This window comes from Tigriopus californicus, chromosome 9, assembly GCF_007210705.1.
Source record: "Tigriopus californicus strain San Diego chromosome 9, Tcal_SD_v2.1, whole genome shotgun sequence".
Classification (NCBI taxonomy): Eukaryota; Metazoa; Arthropoda; class Copepoda; order Harpacticoida; family Harpacticidae; genus Tigriopus; species Tigriopus californicus.
In genome coordinates this window covers 77,816-95,584 of record NC_081448.1, presented here as the reverse complement: position 1 = coordinate 95,584, position 17,769 = coordinate 77,816, and the positions used below count along the sequence as shown (strand labels likewise).

The 17,769-nt window shown below is 45.6% G+C and overlaps 3 protein-coding genes across 3 annotated transcripts in view; 1 reads left to right on the top strand and 2 right to left on the bottom strand.

Moving 5' to 3' along the window:
• The window catches only part of LOC131886587 (retinal-specific phospholipid-transporting ATPase ABCA4-like), a 7,431-nt gene extending 207 nt beyond the window's left edge, over positions 1–7,224 (top strand). Inside the window, 22 exon segments of the mRNA XM_059234962.1 lie at positions 245–524; positions 603–721; positions 799–957; positions 1,085–1,325; positions 1,443–1,656; positions 1,752–1,899; positions 1,987–2,143; positions 2,213–2,326; positions 2,423–2,577; positions 2,647–2,938; positions 3,018–3,342; positions 3,429–3,639; positions 3,708–4,007; positions 4,071–4,280; positions 4,350–4,641; positions 4,729–5,006; positions 5,080–5,283; positions 5,349–5,764; positions 5,864–6,090; positions 6,217–6,427; positions 6,527–6,758; positions 6,865–7,224. Coding sequence (XP_059090945.1) covers positions 245–524; positions 603–721; positions 799–957; positions 1,085–1,325; positions 1,443–1,656; positions 1,752–1,899; positions 1,987–2,143; positions 2,213–2,326; positions 2,423–2,577; positions 2,647–2,938; positions 3,018–3,342; positions 3,429–3,639; positions 3,708–4,007; positions 4,071–4,280; positions 4,350–4,641; positions 4,729–5,006; positions 5,080–5,283; positions 5,349–5,764; positions 5,864–6,090; positions 6,217–6,427; positions 6,527–6,758; positions 6,865–7,080 — 5,001 coding nt within the window. The 3' untranslated portion in view covers positions 7,081–7,224.
• A 387-nt stretch (positions 7,225–7,611) lies between these two features.
• LOC131886369 (RING finger protein 11-like) lies at positions 7,612–9,926 on the bottom strand (the record flags this gene model as incomplete). Its single annotated transcript, XM_059234671.1, is given in 3 exon segments — positions 7,612–8,390; positions 9,102–9,286; positions 9,603–9,926. Coding segments are annotated over 3 exon segments (531 nt in total). The 3' UTR covers positions 7,612–8,218.
• A 3,402-nt stretch (positions 9,927–13,328) lies between these two features.
• The window catches only part of LOC131887512 (uncharacterized), a 6,275-nt gene continuing 1,834 nt past the window's right edge, over positions 13,329–17,769 (bottom strand). The window contains exons 2-7 of the mRNA XM_059236147.1: positions 17,197–17,590; positions 16,573–16,682; positions 16,058–16,482; positions 14,627–15,542; positions 14,304–14,531; positions 13,329–13,343 (exon numbers count right to left, since the gene is read on the bottom strand). Coding sequence (XP_059092130.1) covers positions 13,329–13,343; positions 14,304–14,531; positions 14,627–15,542; positions 16,058–16,482; positions 16,573–16,682; positions 17,197–17,590 — 2,088 coding nt within the window. The remainder of the gene's footprint in view (positions 13,344–14,303; positions 14,532–14,626; positions 15,543–16,057; positions 16,483–16,572; positions 16,683–17,196; positions 17,591–17,769) is intronic.

The window sequence follows — 17,769 nt, the reverse complement described above, 5'->3', positions numbered from 1 at the left end:
TCAAACCTGGGGTAACATAGTGAAATGAAACCTTTTGAAAAATAGAAGCTCTAACATTACTCGAGGGCTACTACCCTGAGGCAAGATAGTCTCATTTTTAGGGCTTTTGGTCTTGCTCACCATTCAAGGCCAGTGCAAAGTGTCCGTACGTAAGCGAAAAATAAAACCTTGCGACTCGACTTTCTGCGAAAAGTGTACATTTTCGTGCAGCCTTCTGAACATGTTGTATGGTTGGTCCCTTTAGACCGATTGCGAGATGATTGACAATGATCTTTGCCTTACAGTTATTGAGTATCGAGAGAGCGAAGCCGACATTTTGAAGGAGAGTGAACAATATCAGGCCAACATGGATCTTTACAACGGCGAGTTCTACGGTGGAGTCGTGTTTCGGCCAGATTTTGACTACGGTCCCGATGGCCAAGTCCCTGATTTGCACTACACCATGCGCTTTGAGCCCGAATACTCCAATCTGGAGACCAATCTTGTGTTTCCCATCTTCCAGCTTTCAGGACCAGGATATGCGGGTAAGTCATCCCAGGGTGGAGCCCAAGTTCCTCTTGAGTAGCGAGTGTAGAAGGTTCATGAATTCTACATATTTGAAGCTTCGTCCTATGATGAGATTGTCAAGTTCCAAAACCTGATCGACCTGGCCTACATGGAAATCGCGTCGAAACAACCCCTCCTGCCCAACACTACTCGGGACCTTTGTCGCCTACCGTTTGTAAGCCCTCTTACACCCCACGGTGCATCATCCATCATCTCGTGCTTGAGTGGAGTTTGATTTTCATCCTCTTGCAGATGCCGAGCGAACAGATCATGCCTTACCCCGCCTATTTGGAAAACAATGTGGCCATCTTCTTGGGATTTATGCTTCCGATGTTCACGATTCTGAGTTTCTGCTTCATCGTCCCACCTCTTATGAAGCGAATTGTCCACGAAAAACAAACCGGAGTAAAGGTAAGATGTAACAATTCATCTTGGAAGGAATCTCTGAGAACATAATTCAGAGCCCATGTGCACGCACATACGTACATGTGTTACGGGGCTGACCCTGATTGAACGGAACTGGTTGTGATTGACCTAGGAGTTGATGAAACTTATGGGCCTACCCAGCTGGATGCATTGGGTGTCCTGGTTCTTGAACGCCATTATCACGTCGCTCATCACGATCCTGATCATAGTGCTCCTGGTGTGTGTGGAGTGGAAGCCGGACACTGGGCGTGTCTTCGATTACTCCGATCCGTTTATGATCTTCATCTTCTTCCTCATTTACGCCATGCCCCTGATTCTGATGCTCTTTGCCATTTCCACCTTCTTCGATAGTCGTGAGTGGTTCAACTCAGTCTTGCACATAATTCATGACATAGTACCCGGCCTATGAGGCTAGTTACTATTGTGCTTTCTTTTGTCCATCGTGAACACGAAATACTTATTATCTCTAGCCAATCTGGCCTTGGCCACTGGAGTCATTGTTCACGTGCTGACCTTCATTGGCCCAGCCACCAGCATCAACGACGAAGTCTACATGACCATGGCCTTCGGGTCAAAAATGGCTTTGGCCATCATGCCCAATGTGGGACTGTGGTGGGGGATCAAGATCCTCACAATTGAGGAGGGCAAAGGCTCGGGTCTCCAATGGAACACCTTGTTTGACAGGCAAGTATCATCACTCACCACCTTGTGAAGACATTTACTCGTAGGTGACTACCTCAATTTCATTTCTTGACCTCTTCTTCTTTTTCCTAACCTAGGCCGGAACCTTCAGATCCGATGACAATGGGTGTGGTATGGGCCATGCTCTTGGCCGATATGCTCATCTACGGTCTCATCATTTGGTACGTGGATGCCGTGCTTCCAGGAAAATATGGCGTGGAAAAAAAATGGTACTTTCCGTTTCAAGTGAGTATTTAGCGTCTCATGGTTTGTAAAGTCGAGTTCAAATTGGAAATCATATTGAAGATGTTTCGCTCCGTACTTGTACTTTAGAAAAGTTATTGGTTTCCTAGTCAAAACAAGGGTGGTTCCATGGATCTGGGCAAGAACCCTCCGGACAATGCTTGTGATGACATGATTGAAGATGAGCCTCAAGGGGATCCAGGCATTCGAGTGAGCAAACTCATGAAGACGTTTCGATCGCTCACAGGTGAAGCAGTAGTCACAATTTGTTAAACGAAATAGGGACAGAATTGAAGTTGATGATCTGTCACCGCAGGCGCCCCTTTTACTGCAGTCAATGGCGTCAGTTTTAGCGCCTTCACGGGCCAAATCACAGCACTTTTGGGACACAATGGCGCCGGAAAAACAACCACGATGTCTGTTCTCACGGGTATGTAGAGGGCTCACATTTATGTACATAGTACAATAGAAAATCGACCAATTAATCACGAAAATAATAACAAAAAAAAAAACTTTTCCCGGTTAGGTATGTACTCAATGACTGGTGGACAAGCGACCATCTTTGGGTGTGATATTGCTAGTCAAATGGATCGAATTCGACAACATTTAGGACTCTGTCCTCAACATAACATGCTGTTCACCGACCTGAATGTCAGGGAGCATTTACTATTTTTTGGAATGGTAAGTATCTTTGGATGTTGCCCTACATGTATCCTGACCAAGACAACGATAGACCTGTTGACCCTCTAGCTCAAGGGCCTTTCTCGGAGGGAAGCCAATCTGGATGCAGCCAAATACATCAAGTTCCTCAATTTGGAGGCCAAAACCAACGAATTATCCAGCAATCTCTCTGGCGGGATGAAACGGAAAGTGAATCTAGGGATTGCCCTCATCGGAAATTCGCAAGTCGTCATGCTGGATGAGCCCACGTCGGGCATGGACCCGGAAGCACGACGAGGAATTTGGGACCTCTTGCAATTGGAAAAGCGGCACCGGACGATTCTTCTCACCACGCATTTCATGGAAGAAGCTGATGTGTTGGGTAAATGCCAGACTCAAAGAATCAATTCATTTGCCGCCGTTATGGTTCTCACACACATGTCGACCATTCCCGACTCTAGGTGATCGAATCTTGATAATGAGTGCTGGACAAATCAAGTGCTCGGGCTCTCCCATGTTCTTGAAGCGACGATTCGGAAACGGATATTCTCTGACCATGTCCAGGGGACCGAAATGCAACATTGCCGAAGCCAGAGAGTTCATTCGCGCTCATATCAGCGAAGCCGAGCTGAAAGGTCAAGCCAGCGGAGAGCTCATTTTCCAACTCCCAGATGACCAGTCCTCGAAGTTTCCGCAACTCTTTGGAGCTTTGAACGACGAAAAGGACCGATTGGGTGTCCTCAATTTTGGCCTGTCAGTGACAACCATGGAAGACGTCTTTCTCAAGTAATGTTCCAGACTCGCAATCTCATGAGGGACCAACGAGACGCGGGACAAACTAAACTAAAAAATGAGCATGACTCTTTTCCCAGGGTGGGTCAAATGAGTGAGTACACGGAGGATTCCCAAGAAATGGTGGATATTGACCTCGCTGATGATAGGGACCAAGCAACATCAAGTGCGAAGAGTTTGACCACAAAACCCCGGCTAACGGGTCGATCTCTGCGACACCGGGAATTAGGAGGCCTCCTCAAGAAAAGGATTATTTACACGTGGCGGAGGAAAATCCTTTACATCATCATGGTAAACTAGAATGCAGTCTACTTAGAAGAGAGTATCACTTAGGTACTGATCAACTGTCTTTCTGTTAGATGCTCATTCCCTCATTGTACGGTCTAATTTGCCAACTCGTGGTCAACGACACCAAGACACCTTTGGCCAAATTCAAGCCTCGGGAATTCGATATGTCCAATTACCCCGAACCCATCGTTTTCGCCTCTGGATCCAAGGACATTCCAGAAGCTCGGGCTTTGTCTACGACTTTCAAGTCCTTGGTATTTTCCGGAGCAGAAATCATTGAAGCCAACAACTTGACGGAGACCATCTTACAAGGAGGACAAGAAAATATTGCCGAATATCGTGGCCGATACATCCTCGCAGCGGACTTCAAGGTAAGCTGGCATTCAATTTCCTCAGTGACATATTCCTGACTCAAATTTTCGAAACTTCGCCAGCCTATGCCGGAGTTTTATTTTGGTGACGATTGCTCATCCCTCACGGCCAAGATCCTGACATTAGACTCCGTGTACAACTCGGTACCCAATCACGCAAGACCCTTGGCCAAGAATCTGCTGAGCAACACCTTGTTGACCTATTTGGAGCAGAATTCCACTCCCAGTCACACCATAACCACGGGCTCCCATCCCCTGCCCCTGAATCTGAAGGTGACTTGGATGGCATCGGCATGAAGCGAAAGTCTCCCTACGCACAATCGTCCTGTTCTATCTTTACAGTGGCGCTTCGAAATACTCTCCCAGGAGTTCATCTCTCCATACGTGTTTGCGTATGGCGTGGCTTTGCCCCAAGGCATGGGTGTCCTCATAGCCGCTTTTGTCATCTTTCCGCTTCTGGAGAGAGTGTCCGGTGCCAAACAGGTCCAACTCATGACCGGATTGCACCCGGCCATATTTTGGCTTTCCAATATCCTGTGGGATTTCCTTCTGTACATAGTGGGCATGATCATCATGATGGCCATCATCTTTGGCTTGGACCGAGAGCAAACGTTTCTCGCTGGTGAAGCGGCTGGTAATTTTGAAATCGAAAATCGAAATACTCTTTAGACATTTGGCAAGCTCTTAAACGACTCAACGTGGTCGGTTGCTTGCTTTGTAGGAGTGACGTTGCTCTTGATTGGACTCTTTGGTTTGGGCTCGGTCCCCATGGCGTACGTGTTCAGCTACACCTGCGAATCCGCAGCCTCGGGATTTGCTCTGCTCATCATTTTGAACGTTCTATCCGGGGCCATTGGTCCCACCGGGGTTTGGATCCTCCGTTTCTTTGGGGACTACAATGACACCAGAGGTCTGGTCATTGCTTCCGATGTGATCCGTTACATCTTCACCCTCTTTCCCGCTTTTCCCATGTCCAGATCGATCATGGCGTTGGTTCAAGTGAGGCCTGGGGATTCGTGGTGGTTGTCCCTTGAGTTGACATCACGATTCGTTAACCTTATGTTCTTTCTAGATCCAAGAGAAAAACAACTTGTGCGACATTGGCATCAAGACGGACACCTTGACAGCTTGGTGAACGATGTTCGCTACTCGCCCCGAGACTCTTATTCCGGAAGCCAACAAAAACTACGCCCAATGCTGTCAACTTCCCTACGTAGAGGACCCTGGCATTGCCATCTGTGGACAGACTTTTCCATTCGGTCCCATTGAAATAACGGTACTCTCTTATTAAGTGACTCATCGTTCGATAGATTGAAGCATCCAATGGCGATTCTCTCTCAGGCCCCGCCTTGCCATACCAAGAACACGGTGTACACGTGGGATTCGTTGACCGGCATCAACGTCGATCTCCTCATCCTCACTGCCAATTTGGTCTTCTATTTTGCATTGCTCGTGGCCTTGGAGTTGGGCATTGTGTCGAAGGTCCATCAATCTTGGCAGCAATTCTTCGCCCAAAGACATCATAATCCCAATGGCCGAAGGTCACCGGCCTTGGACGAGGATGTGATGCATGAGCAAGACCGAATGCAGAATTTGCTGGACATTTCTGCCGTTCAAAAGGATGCCTTGATGGTTCACCAGCTGAAGAAACAATTCGGTGTCTTCACCGCAGTGGACGGCCTGAGTTTTGGAGTTCACCACGGCGAGTGCTTTGGCCTTTTAGGCATCAATGGAGCTGGCAAAACCACCACTTTCAAGTTCGTTCTCCACATGTTGTTGATATGCCTCTCCATGATCGAGAGCGGGATAATGAAGGTGCTGAATAGCCTCACATGAACGTTTAATGTACCTTGCAGGATGCTGACTGGCGCTGAAAGCGTGGATGAAGGTCAGGCCTTTCTCTTGGGAAAGTCTCTCAAATATCAAAGGCGCGAGTTTTTGCAGCAGATCGGATATTGCCCGCAATTTGACTCGATCATCGAGGTTTTGACGGGACAAGAAATGTTGGAACTTTTTGCTGCCTTACGCGGCATCCCTAAAAGCCAGACGGCAGAGGAAATCCAGAAGTGGATGCGCTTCTTGCGTAAGTCACGGCAAATCGTCTCAAATGCATTCCCCTCACTTCACTCCCCCGTATCAACTTGCTCCGACCAATTTGGCGCGGAGCCACAGAAAGGGACTCGTACATATATGTTGGATCTCGTTTCAGAAATCGACATTTATAAAGACCGTCAATGTGGCCGATACAGCGGGGGGAACAAGAGAAAGTTGAACGTGGCCATGGCATTAATTGGGGATCCTCAAGTGATATTTTTGGACGAGCCTACGAGTGGGGTCGATCCTGTAGCTCGAAGGAAACTTTGGGATGTCATCACTACCATTCAGAGGAACGGCCAATCGGTGATCCTCACCTCCCACAGGTAAGCTCGGCTCGACATCAATCTAAGTATTCGATTTCTCCATTGATTTCTCCATCAACCCTATGAACATATTGAATCCACTTTCTTTGCCTCTCTTAGTATGGAAGAGTGTGAAGCTCTTTGCAATCGCCTCGCAATTATGGTCAACGGACAGTTCCAATGCTTGGGGCAATCCACTCACTTGAAGAACAAGTTTGCTCAAGGCTTCACAATTTTGCTCAAAATGAATACCAAACACCTGTCGGAGGAGGAGAGTCAGAATTCCACGGAGCAAGTCAAAAAAATTCTCCAGACAGCTTTGAGTGGAACCAGTATCAAGGACGAGCACAAGGTGAGTGGGTAGCGAGTGATTTCAGTAGGAAAAGGTACGTATGAGTAGCTACGTAGGCAAGGAACGCCATCACTAATGAAGCCACTTTTGCATTCCTCTCCGTAAGGACTACATCCACTTTCATATTGGCGATACGAACACCACGTGGGAGCAACTTTTTCGCGTGATGGAAGATCTGAAATCTCGATTGTCAGACGTGGAAGATTATTCGGTGTCTCAAACCACGTTGGAGCAAGTGTTCTTGTCTTTTGCCAAGAAACAGATGACCGAGGATTCCTCTGATTTGGGAAGCGTCTCGCGTCAATTCCCGGATGTGTCATAATCGTAGAACCACGAATTAACAAGTTATCATTGCCAAAACGAGTCAATATGTTCATGACGACAAATTTTGATGGGTGTTTCACAAGTTATTTGTATATTATCAGTATGGTCGTTATGGCAATTATTATTTCATATGCAAGCTGTTCATGGACAACGTGATTGATCGGAGAGGGAGGAGGGTGTTTCAAGAGGATCGCAGTGTTCCCATCGTCTTTGAAGCGCGTGCAAAAAGGCCAAATCGAGAGGGTCTCTACTCTCTACAGTGTGTACGTAGGTTGTCTTGTCGAGTGATCGAGAACAAGTGGTACTACTAGTATTACGCTTCCTCGCATGAATTTCCATGTTGAAAAAATAGTACAAGATTCAGTTACAAAACAAGGACCAAAATGTTCTTGCTTACAGATGACACATTTAAGTTCACAAAAGCGTGGCTAAAAGAACAAAACATTTGATTAGAGCCCAATATTTGATGAATACAAGCAAGTCTATACACTCAAAGCCAGGCTTTGGAAAGAAGACAATTTAGCGACTTTTCTTGTTTTTTTTTCATTTTACAAGATACGTGAGCCACGTTCTTTTTTGGAATAAAGTAGTAATAAACAGAGAAATCAACCGAAAGGGTTGGGGTAATAACCAGATACAATCGCCTCTGGCCCGTTCAAGCAAATAAAGACGTAACAGGGATTTGAGTTTAGAATGAAATGTATAACAATATTAGACGTGGAAAGGTATGACAATGAAGAGACAATGAATGCCAATTGTTTCGAATGTATCAACAAGGGAGGAACAAGAATGAATCAGATGGAACGAAATTAAGGCGGTGCAAGCTTCTTCTTTTTTAAACAAAGAACTTGACTTCCTCCAATCGGGTCATTTTGGGGTGTGGTTTGTTGGTTCTAGTACACGAGGGGGTGAGGCGAGAGATGACAAAAATGGAGCCTTTCCTTACCTAACTCCCACTCCCACCCTCGGATTTTAACAGGGAAAGCGTGTAACCTACTCAAATTGTATGAAGCAAAAAGAAGAAGTAGGAGAAGAAGCCGCCGATGACGATGGAATTATCATACTAATGCTCTTTTGCGGCCCTCAGCGTTCCCTCCTCAAGCAGTGATCGTGATCAGTCGGTAGCAGCCTCGTCATCAATGAGTCTCGTAAGTGACCAGAAGCGCCGCATCAACGGGCTCCATGCACGAAGGGCAAGTAAAAGACCGCATGAGCCAATCATCGATGCAATCCGTGTGGTAAATGTGGAGACAAGGCAAGTAGCGAATGCGATCACCAATCACAAATTCAATCATACATATCACACATCTAGAAGGCAACATGTGAATAGGATTCAAATCTTCAAAACCAACTGACTCGACTCTGTGCCCATCTGGGTCCTTTCGATCTCAAAACATCAACGTGAAAGTGACGAGACTTGAAGACTTCAATCACTGCTTGAAAATTGCGCAAAGATGTTAAGGAATATCACAGAACCACGGGTCAGGCATAGGGAGTTGAGTTGCCCAGTACGAAAATCCACTTACTCCATTGCTGAGGGCATTTTCACACTGGGTAACCACCATAAGCTACCTCCGTGTTGCATGCTGAGATGCAGAAGAAACCCAGGTCTCAAGGCAAGCATACTATTGCGATTAAGCCTTATTTAGGCATGACGAGCTGATCCATGGTTCCAGTCTCAATCCAGAGAGAGGACGAAGTGACCTTGTCAATGGGTTTGAGAAAACACGTTCGACATTAAAAGTTTACATTACTCAAGATTTGCCATTTCAAAAGCGCCGGAACCTCTAGTATTCTAGTATTCCAATCGAGTTCTCCAGCAAGGGTCATTTGGAAATAAATAAATGAAGCCTTCAAGTTTCGTTGAATACGAGACACCATGAAATTGATAACAGCCATCGACCGTAGAGATGAGTCCTTGAGCCCGTTCCATGGGCGTGTCGCTGGCACCGATTGAGCGACTGGTCGTATGATCGGGAATGTGTTTGATTCAACAATGGGTCTGAGATTGGCACTTACTCTCGGTTCTTTTTGCTCCCATCATACTCGCCCACGGGCAAATGCTGAATGAGACCCAGGCGTTGGGCAATCTTGACTTGTTCCTCCTCGGTCAATTGATTGGCGGGGCGGGACACGTTCGGAGACGGATAATAGATATGCGCCCCTCCTCCACCAACGCCCCCACCGCCCCCACCACCGGAGCTCTGCAATAGTCAAGCTGCCGGTTTAATTTCTAGACAGACAGGTTTGACAGATCGGAAGATGCCCTCAAAAGTGGGACTCCGATTAAGGACTTGGGGCATGAACCGCCACGCCTTGGTAATAATTCGAACTGTTCTTATTCCAAACAGATGATTACTCGACCTCTCCCCATAGGTTTGAACTTTGGTCAGGTGAGATTGCCGGAAGCCCAAATGAGGCGTCGGGTCCATTGAGTTCCCGCACAAAACACGGCGGTCCAAAAATGATATGCGCGGGTTCCGGTTAAGTGAGCAGTGGGCGTGAATGGAGTGGATTTACCTGATGCTCGATCTCGGAATCGGCTTGAGGTAGGGAGTCATGGGCGCGCGTGCCTGATGGGTGCGGGTCCGAGGTGGGATTGGGCTGGGCCCCCTCGCGCAAGAGGGACACATCATCCGCCCCTGAGGCTTTCAGACAGTTGCCCATCATACAATCCAAGACTTGTCTCAACATCAAAAGCGACTACGAAATCAGAGGACGTGCAAGAGAGACACTCGGGACCAGGAGAAACACGCCCCCAATCAATCCTCAGCTCAACGATGGACCTAGGCAATGGCGATCATTAGCACCCCTTCAGCCAACACTCACTAAAACCAACGCCAATTAATATGCCGATGGGTGAATGGCCGTCTCCGCAGACAACACTTTTCACCAAGTTCAGACTGGCTGGTAGATCGGAGAGGTCGGAGAGGTCGGAGAGGCCGTGGCAGACTCCAAAGCCTTGGACTGAGGAAGAGAAGAGAGCTAGGACCCGTGGGCCAACACAGTCAAGAGAATAAACTCGAAGGCGGTAGGCGATCTAAAGATAGATCACGAACACACCCACATGCACCGTGGGATGGATAAATGGGGGGGGGGCGTGGCGTCTAAGGGTTTGGTCTCTGTTCGCTCTCTCTCTCTCTCTCTTCCTTCCTCTCCGTCTTCAGGTTTCTTCATCCGTCGCTCTGTCGTTCTGTCTTTCTTTCTTTTCTTCTGTTCCCTTAGGTTTTTGTTCTGCAATCAGGCTTGCTGACTTTAATTCCCTGGCACTGGAGTTGGCCTGTTTAGATCATCCATGCCATTCCGAATGCCATCTATCGCATGTCCTTTCCAGGTTAGAGTATTTTGTTATGCCAGAACATATCGCAACATGGGGATTTGCATCACATACCGTAGATGATCGGCCATGGACAAATCGTAGCATGATTTCGATCCAAAGTAGTCTAGCCCAATGGCATCACTGCTATGACGCAAAAGTGCTCGGCCACTGACCTGTAAATAAAAGTGAAGGCCTCTGTCAACCATAGATTTTCTATATATCCTGTCAACCCTAAATCAACTCAAAACTAATTGAAAGCCATATTCAGGGCCCATAGAAGCCTTTTTTCAAAACAGGAGAACAATGAGCCCTTTCATTTTATCTAAGAATAAATCTAAGTCTAGGGCTCAAAATGAGCCTTAACTTGAGCCTTCTAAATCCCCTTTTATTAGTCTTACAACTTAGATCAGTGCTAAGTTCTGAATCTAAAAACAGGGAAAGACAAAGGTGAACTTGAGTACAGAAAGAAAGATCAGGACTCCGCGGTATAATTGAAAAAAGTTATGCTGGATAGATAAACCACATTTTATTTGAGTCGCGCATCAGCGCATCATAACAAGGCAAATTGCAGAGTTCGTCACTTAGTACTGAGATTCAATTAGAGTTCCTTAGATTGTAGGAACTTCGAAATGGACAAGATAAGGCATCTCTGTTTCACGTATGAAATATGATTTGAGGTTTGGCCCTAACACCAAGCTCCATGGTCAGATCATCAAAACCAGTCTGGGAAAGGTTTCAAATTATAGAGTTTTTCGAGATGTCAACCTCTCCAATGAGTGGATCTTCCAGGTATGTTAATGTGTCCCGTATTAGTCTTTAAAGTTTTCTCTAGCCAACTTCACCGACGTAGTGAGCTTTCCTGGGTCGAATGTTCTCCAGTCAAATTTTCCGACACCGTTACTAAAGTCCAAGTAAATAAAAGCAGCTACTTATATTAAATATTACATTATCATTTGTTCAAAAACATTGAGGCATTCCATTAAGAGGTTGGTTTTTGCGGCCTTCCTTACCGCTACTGGGAATGGGACCTCCAGCACTTCAAAGCGGAACATGGTATTAATTTTACTTGATTTTTCATTCACGTTATATTAGATCCATCAACGAATTAGAGTTTGAGGATCAGGAATTTAGGGTTGATCACGTATTTTGATTTGAAAAATTGGTCAGAGTTTCTTTTTTTTTTTGGTTTGTTTTTTCACGGCTTTTCTAACCGCTACAGGGAATGTAATCCGCAGTACTATCAAAGTGAAATGTTATAATTCGTCTACTTATAACCTTTCAATCTTTATATGATATTTGGTCTACCAACGAATTTTAGTTGGCAGACCGCGCTAGTCCTTGTATGTAGGGTTGATCTGGACTGCTATCTAAAAAGTTGTCCAAGTGTGACTTGAAAGATGCACAGGATCAACAAGGCCCACGTATTCCCCACGAATATTAGAGGGAAGCAAATTAAATAATGAAGGAGCCCGAGAAAGAAGAGATGTGGACTTCATTGCTCGGACTAGCCTGGATTCTGGAGGGCTTGAAGGTGCTCTCAAAACGCACATTAACCCTCTACGGGTCACTAGAATTGACCTAAACCCTGGTTGGGCAGAGCTCATGGATGCTTTTGAAGACGTACAGTATCAGATACCTTTCGTACCTTCTCTGAACACTGTACAGTCCCAATTTTCTAGCCTGTCCCAGTACGAGAGCTCTCTCATTCCTGTGGATGTTCCTAGTGAAACATCTTTGACTTGTTCGGCCTTTTGCAAACCTGCTGAACTCATTGGAGCCCAAATAGGTGAAGCATATTCAAGATGTGGCTGAACAATCGACTTGTACAGAGTTAGCATCGTGATGCTATCTCTGGACTTAAACGTGCGATATATCCAACCACACATTTGAAAAGCTTTACTCACCTTCAACTGGATATGCTTATCGAACGTTCCATTATTTTGGAGGACTACACCTAAATCTTTCATAGATGAGATCTGCTCAATATCTTTTCCTCCATTATCTACGGGTGGAGTATTTAAAGGAGTTGACCCGGAGGTTATTGAGCGGAATTTCAGTCCGTTCAGGGCCATATTACTCTCAGCTACCCTAGAGTAGATTTATTTCTAGGTCCTTTGGCAAGGCTAGAGGAATCTCGCCCATTCCTACCAGAAATCAACCTTGTATCGTCAGCATAAGAAGAGAGACTGGCATTAATAGGAAACTTTTGAAGCGGGGCGACGATATTTATAAAAAGGAGGGGCCCTAAGATGGAACCCTGGGGAACATTCCCCTAGTTTTGTTGATTGATGTCAAACACCACCTTCAAAAGTATTGAGACAAAAGTTGAAATTTACCTAAAAGCATGATAAGCACCGTGTCGACGTAACGAGTTCCTCGATATGCCGAGCTTTCTTATGTCGAGCTTTCTTGCGTCGAGTGACCGTGGATCCGTTTCATAATAATGTCTTTTCGGCTTTCGAATGCCAATGTTTTTAGTAGTTGCTTCCTTTTGGATTGAGTTCCAATGTAATCTATCTTTATTACAAGCAAATTTGATTGCAGTTATGATTGCACCACAGATTTTAGGACTACACAAGGTACCACGTATGTCTTTGCCGTGTTTTCAAGCAAAACTAGTCAAACATTCTCTGGTTCAAAAACTTTTTTTCTCGAAGACTTTATTCAGTAACCCAGTTTGGAAACGTGATATGAGTCACATCATGTGAGGTAAAACAAAAAAAACTTTCGAAAATGACTTTGTGGAATGGTTTGAATTTGCACGTCTAACGCGTTGTCATTTGATGTCAATCGCAATCCTCCAGTTTCATGAAGAAAGGTTGACCCCGGTCTCCTCTTGGATGGCTTTGTCCACATTCCATTTCGAAATGGTGTCTGTCTCAACCAGTCGTAATGGTCCGAGTAATTGGGTCAGAAACGCATCACCTTCAGGCTTCTTGAGTCTACGGGGAAATAAAATATCGTCTATAAAAGTGACCATTCACCTCTTTCATTTTCTTCGAATGACCTTTTTCAACATTAAACGTGGTATATAATAGTACACCGTGGGCTTCAGTAAAATTTCCAGTTAGAGGTGCAAGGAAAAATTTGATAACAAAATCATTACACCAATTCTCTTTGTTGTATGATGTATAGACCTCGAAATAAAATTGAAACCTGAAAGAAACTCTTGAACTCTTTATGAAGGTCCAATGAATAATGAGTTGATAACGTATTATAACTCAAGACGCAACTAAGTTGCTTGGGAAAAAGGAGGCAGCTTTTGGAACTGAGTAGTACAATTACGATCAAAACTGAACAACTCGATTGTGCTCAGCTGGTTAAAAGAAACCAGTTAAGGTGAGACGGGTGTTATAGGTAAAGTAGGGTGGGCGTTTCATTTATGGGCACCTTTGTCCCCTTTCATCCAAATGTGTGTAAAATTTCAATTTTTTTTTCTTATTTTCGAGGGCAGAAAAATGAAAATGTTGGCTCCTTCAACCATGAACATAGGATAATTTTCGTTCAATTACGCCAAGCTTCAATATCGATGTTCATTACTGAAACATGTTGACATTAAAAGTTAAAATTGTTTGAAACAAAACCGCCAATTTTGTGAAAATTCGACAAAAATATGAAAATATTTAAAAATGCCCCAAAATTGCAAAATATTTCAGATACATTTGGTACAATTTATCATTTTTTACGCAGAACTGTAGTCATTAGAAACCGTTTCCAGTAAACTTCTTCCGTGTTTGGTTTCCTCAACCCAAAATAGAAGCCCGCTTTTAGGCCCTAACCTCATCAAGCTACTATAAAAACATACTAACTAGTCCATATGCCGACCCTCCTACTGTTGTAGCTGAGAGGTGCGTCCCAGAGAAGGCTTTCGGTTTAGACATTGATTTAGATTAGGCACATACCAAGGGATCAGAGTCAGTCCTTAGCGAAGAACCCCTAGACAAAGGTCTTGTCGTTAACGAATCTCTTTGGACTTGTTTATTTGGCACTTCGTCACCCCTTGGTGTGACAACCACGTAAGATGGGCGTCGAATAGAAGACTTCCGTCGACTGCCCCGCCTCTTTTCCACTTCCTGCGAATCTTCTTCCTCCCGATCGTCACGGCTCTGGGCCTTTAATTTCATATCGGCCTGGAAAATATTAGCCAACCTCTTTGATGTAATAATGTCCACTAAGGTGCACGTACTCTCAAAACAGGCGTGGTTTGTCAGGGCAAACGTCTCACCTTGGCCAAAACAGTGAGCATGTTGACGGTGGCACTGAAGTCGGGAACATCTCGAGCTTGAGTCAGTTTATTGGGTGCGTCCGTAATGATGCCACCTGGTCCCCGGTCGATGGTTTTCCAGGATTTCACCAAGAATCGAATGGAAGTGGGTACGCCTGTCATCCAATCCCATTTATCGTCCGGATCGCCCATCTCTCCGTCTTGCTGTGCTCGCATGGAGTGCAATTTGCTCACTAGTTTCGAGGTGGTTGGAATCCCTTTGACAAGAGAGGTGATTGAGCCCAACGACACGTCTGGACTCCCGGCTCGAGTTTGCTCTGAACTCTCCTGAAGGCGCGTCTCGGCCTTTTTGCGCAAGAATCCGGTTTTTGCCAACACCTGACCTGATTTAAAGATGTTCTCATCCTTGGCAGATGCTCCTTCACCTGGTTCAGAGTCATTGTTTGTGGGGGGAACCCAAGATGGATGTGATATCCCGGAATCAGACCCACCATCCTTTTTCTCCATCAGAGAGAAGCCTCTCTTCATTCCAGGAACCCTTTGGCTCTCCTTGTCGACATGAGATAATTGCGCAATTCCAAACCCTTGGAGCACATTAGTGCTCGATTTCCTGAACAGCTGCACCCGGGTCTTGCCAATGGTTCTGGATCCATCGGTCCAATTAGTCGCTTTAAATGATTCGCGCAAACGAGACGGTTTTGAGGCATGGCCTCGATTGCCAAAAGCTAAAGAGGCCGCCCCAACGGCTAGTGTAGGGTTGAACTTCTTCCATCCACCCCCGCTTGGGGTTTGGTTGGTGCTCAAAGTCGATGTCATTCGCTTGAGACTGAATCTGGCGGATCCTTTCATTGATTGGGTGTCTTCTTTCGAGGCCTGAATGGTGCTCTTCCAAGCGTTTCGTTTGGACAAAGCGGAACTGAAACATGCCCAAAAGCGCATGAACAACTGCAATATGGACGGGGATGCTAGGGTCCAAAATTAACAATTTGGAAGCGAGTGAACCCTCTCCATTTTCCCTCAAGTGAGTCTAGCTCCAGGTGGTCATTACAACCATGAATCTCGGGTCAAAAGTTATGCTTTCTCAAAGCTCACGAAATAACTCATCACCGAACGAATGAGGTATTCAACTCTTCTGGTATTCAATGACCTCAAGAGGGCTAGGCCATTCATTATGTGCAGGGTTATTTTGCGAGCTTTGAGAGGGGCATAACTTTTGATCCAGTCGCTTGATTGAGGTGAAAATTGAAAGATGGGCTTGGAGCGACCTGAGACCAGTTTCTTATGCAGAAGTAGGCAATGCGTTGACTATATTAGTAGAAATGACAATTCTACACCCAGACATCCCAATCCAAATTCTAGCGGTTCATGCTCAGAGGAGCCAACAACTCATTTGGGCTTTTATTGGCGACGTGACGTGACTTTCGGGCTTACCTTATTTTACCCCCGACCTCACCCATTTTGTCGTTATTGATGTCGGTTGATCCAATCTTGCGGCCTTTCATTTTGGACAAGAATCGAGCGGATGTTGTGACCCCCGGGCCCTGTTCCAAGGAACGGGAGCTTGAGTTGGAATATTTCTTGATGCCCTCAGTTTTCTTTATGATCTCCTCGTCCTCACTGTCATGACCAAATGCAGATCGGCTGGGCGAGCTTGGGTCCTTCGATGAGGAATGAAGTAACTCTCCAACCTGATCCAGCTCTTCGCTTTCCCTTAGTTCAGTCGTTGCGGGGACCATAACTTCACCCATTGAGCCAATGGACAACGATTCCTGAGGTGCTTCTGCAGATTTAGATTTCCGCCGTGGAGTGGTCAGGACAGCATGCATTTTGCCAACAAATCGTGTAGGAGTGGGAGCCTAGACAGAGTGTCGCAAAAACGTAGAAATGCCGATGAACAGGCCATTCTTATTCTAGTTCTTCTCAGAGCTTGGTCTGATAGGCCTTACCGGTAAGAGGTTCCAAATCTTTTCATCAGGAGCCTTGAGTTTGGTCACATCCTCGGCAGGTAAAGGAGATGGGCTTCGTTCTTTGTCCAGAGGCTGAGTGACGATTACACCTAGGAAAGTATAACAACAATTTGTATCACACAGAGGGAGAAAGTCAAAGTAAAGCTAGAAATATGTTGGTCACATTAATGCCCACTAAATAAACAGAACCCGACTAAAAACAGAAGACGTAGTTTAACAGCCTTGGTTGCATTGATCCCCTAGTCCAAATTATTTTATAGTCCCCACCTGTTCAGATCTTCAGGTTTGTTTCTCTGTTTTTGTGCGAACTTCCTTTCTGTTATTGGAAATGTATTTTTTTAGCAATTTAAAGGGTTTACTTCCGGCACCGAGGTTTGAACCCACGACCCCTTAGGAGAAAATTTAGATTCAAATTGCTAACTGTATCTCAATTTCATTGGCTGTTTGACTTTGATTTGGCAGAGCTGTTCATCTTTTTCCACTATGGAAAAGATGAACCCAATCTACGTAGACGAAAAAAGCACTTGTTGTTCCATTGCTACTCGAATGGCCAAACTTGACGAATAATCTTTCAAAGTCAAATACTATGAACAAAATGGAAACCTGGTTTTGGAGCAAGTGCAGCCAAAGGATCGTTGGAATGTGCTGGTCCGGGCGTTTCGGCTCGCCCCACTGGATCCAGTTCCATAATCGAGGATTTCAAGCTACTTCTTCGACTGGAGAGTGCTGAGTTCTGCCCTGGCATAGGAACAAACGGGACTGGATCCGTGTCCGTCCCGTCGGCCGTGATCTTGGCAGGCATTTGGGATGGCGATGCCTGTTCCCAGTTCTTAGTCATGGATTCGAGGGCACTGGTGGGTGTCCAAGCTCGTCCTGCAATGTCATGGTAGGAGTCCCCCTCGATGGTTTTCTTTGATCGCTTTTGGGACTGGTTGATTGATGGGGACCCTCGACGCAGACTGGCTTGAACCCGATCAGCTTTGATGGCATCCACCACCTAAAATTCCGTCCAAGAAGACTATCAACATGTCTTCCCTTTTCCCTTCTAAATGTTACGAGAAGAATGTGTTTGGCTGGTGACGGATTAGGGATTTCCTAACTAGAGACCCTGAATGCTGAAGCACGCAAAGCATGGCAAGTATCAGAAGAACAAAACAAAGTCTTCAAGTAAGTCTT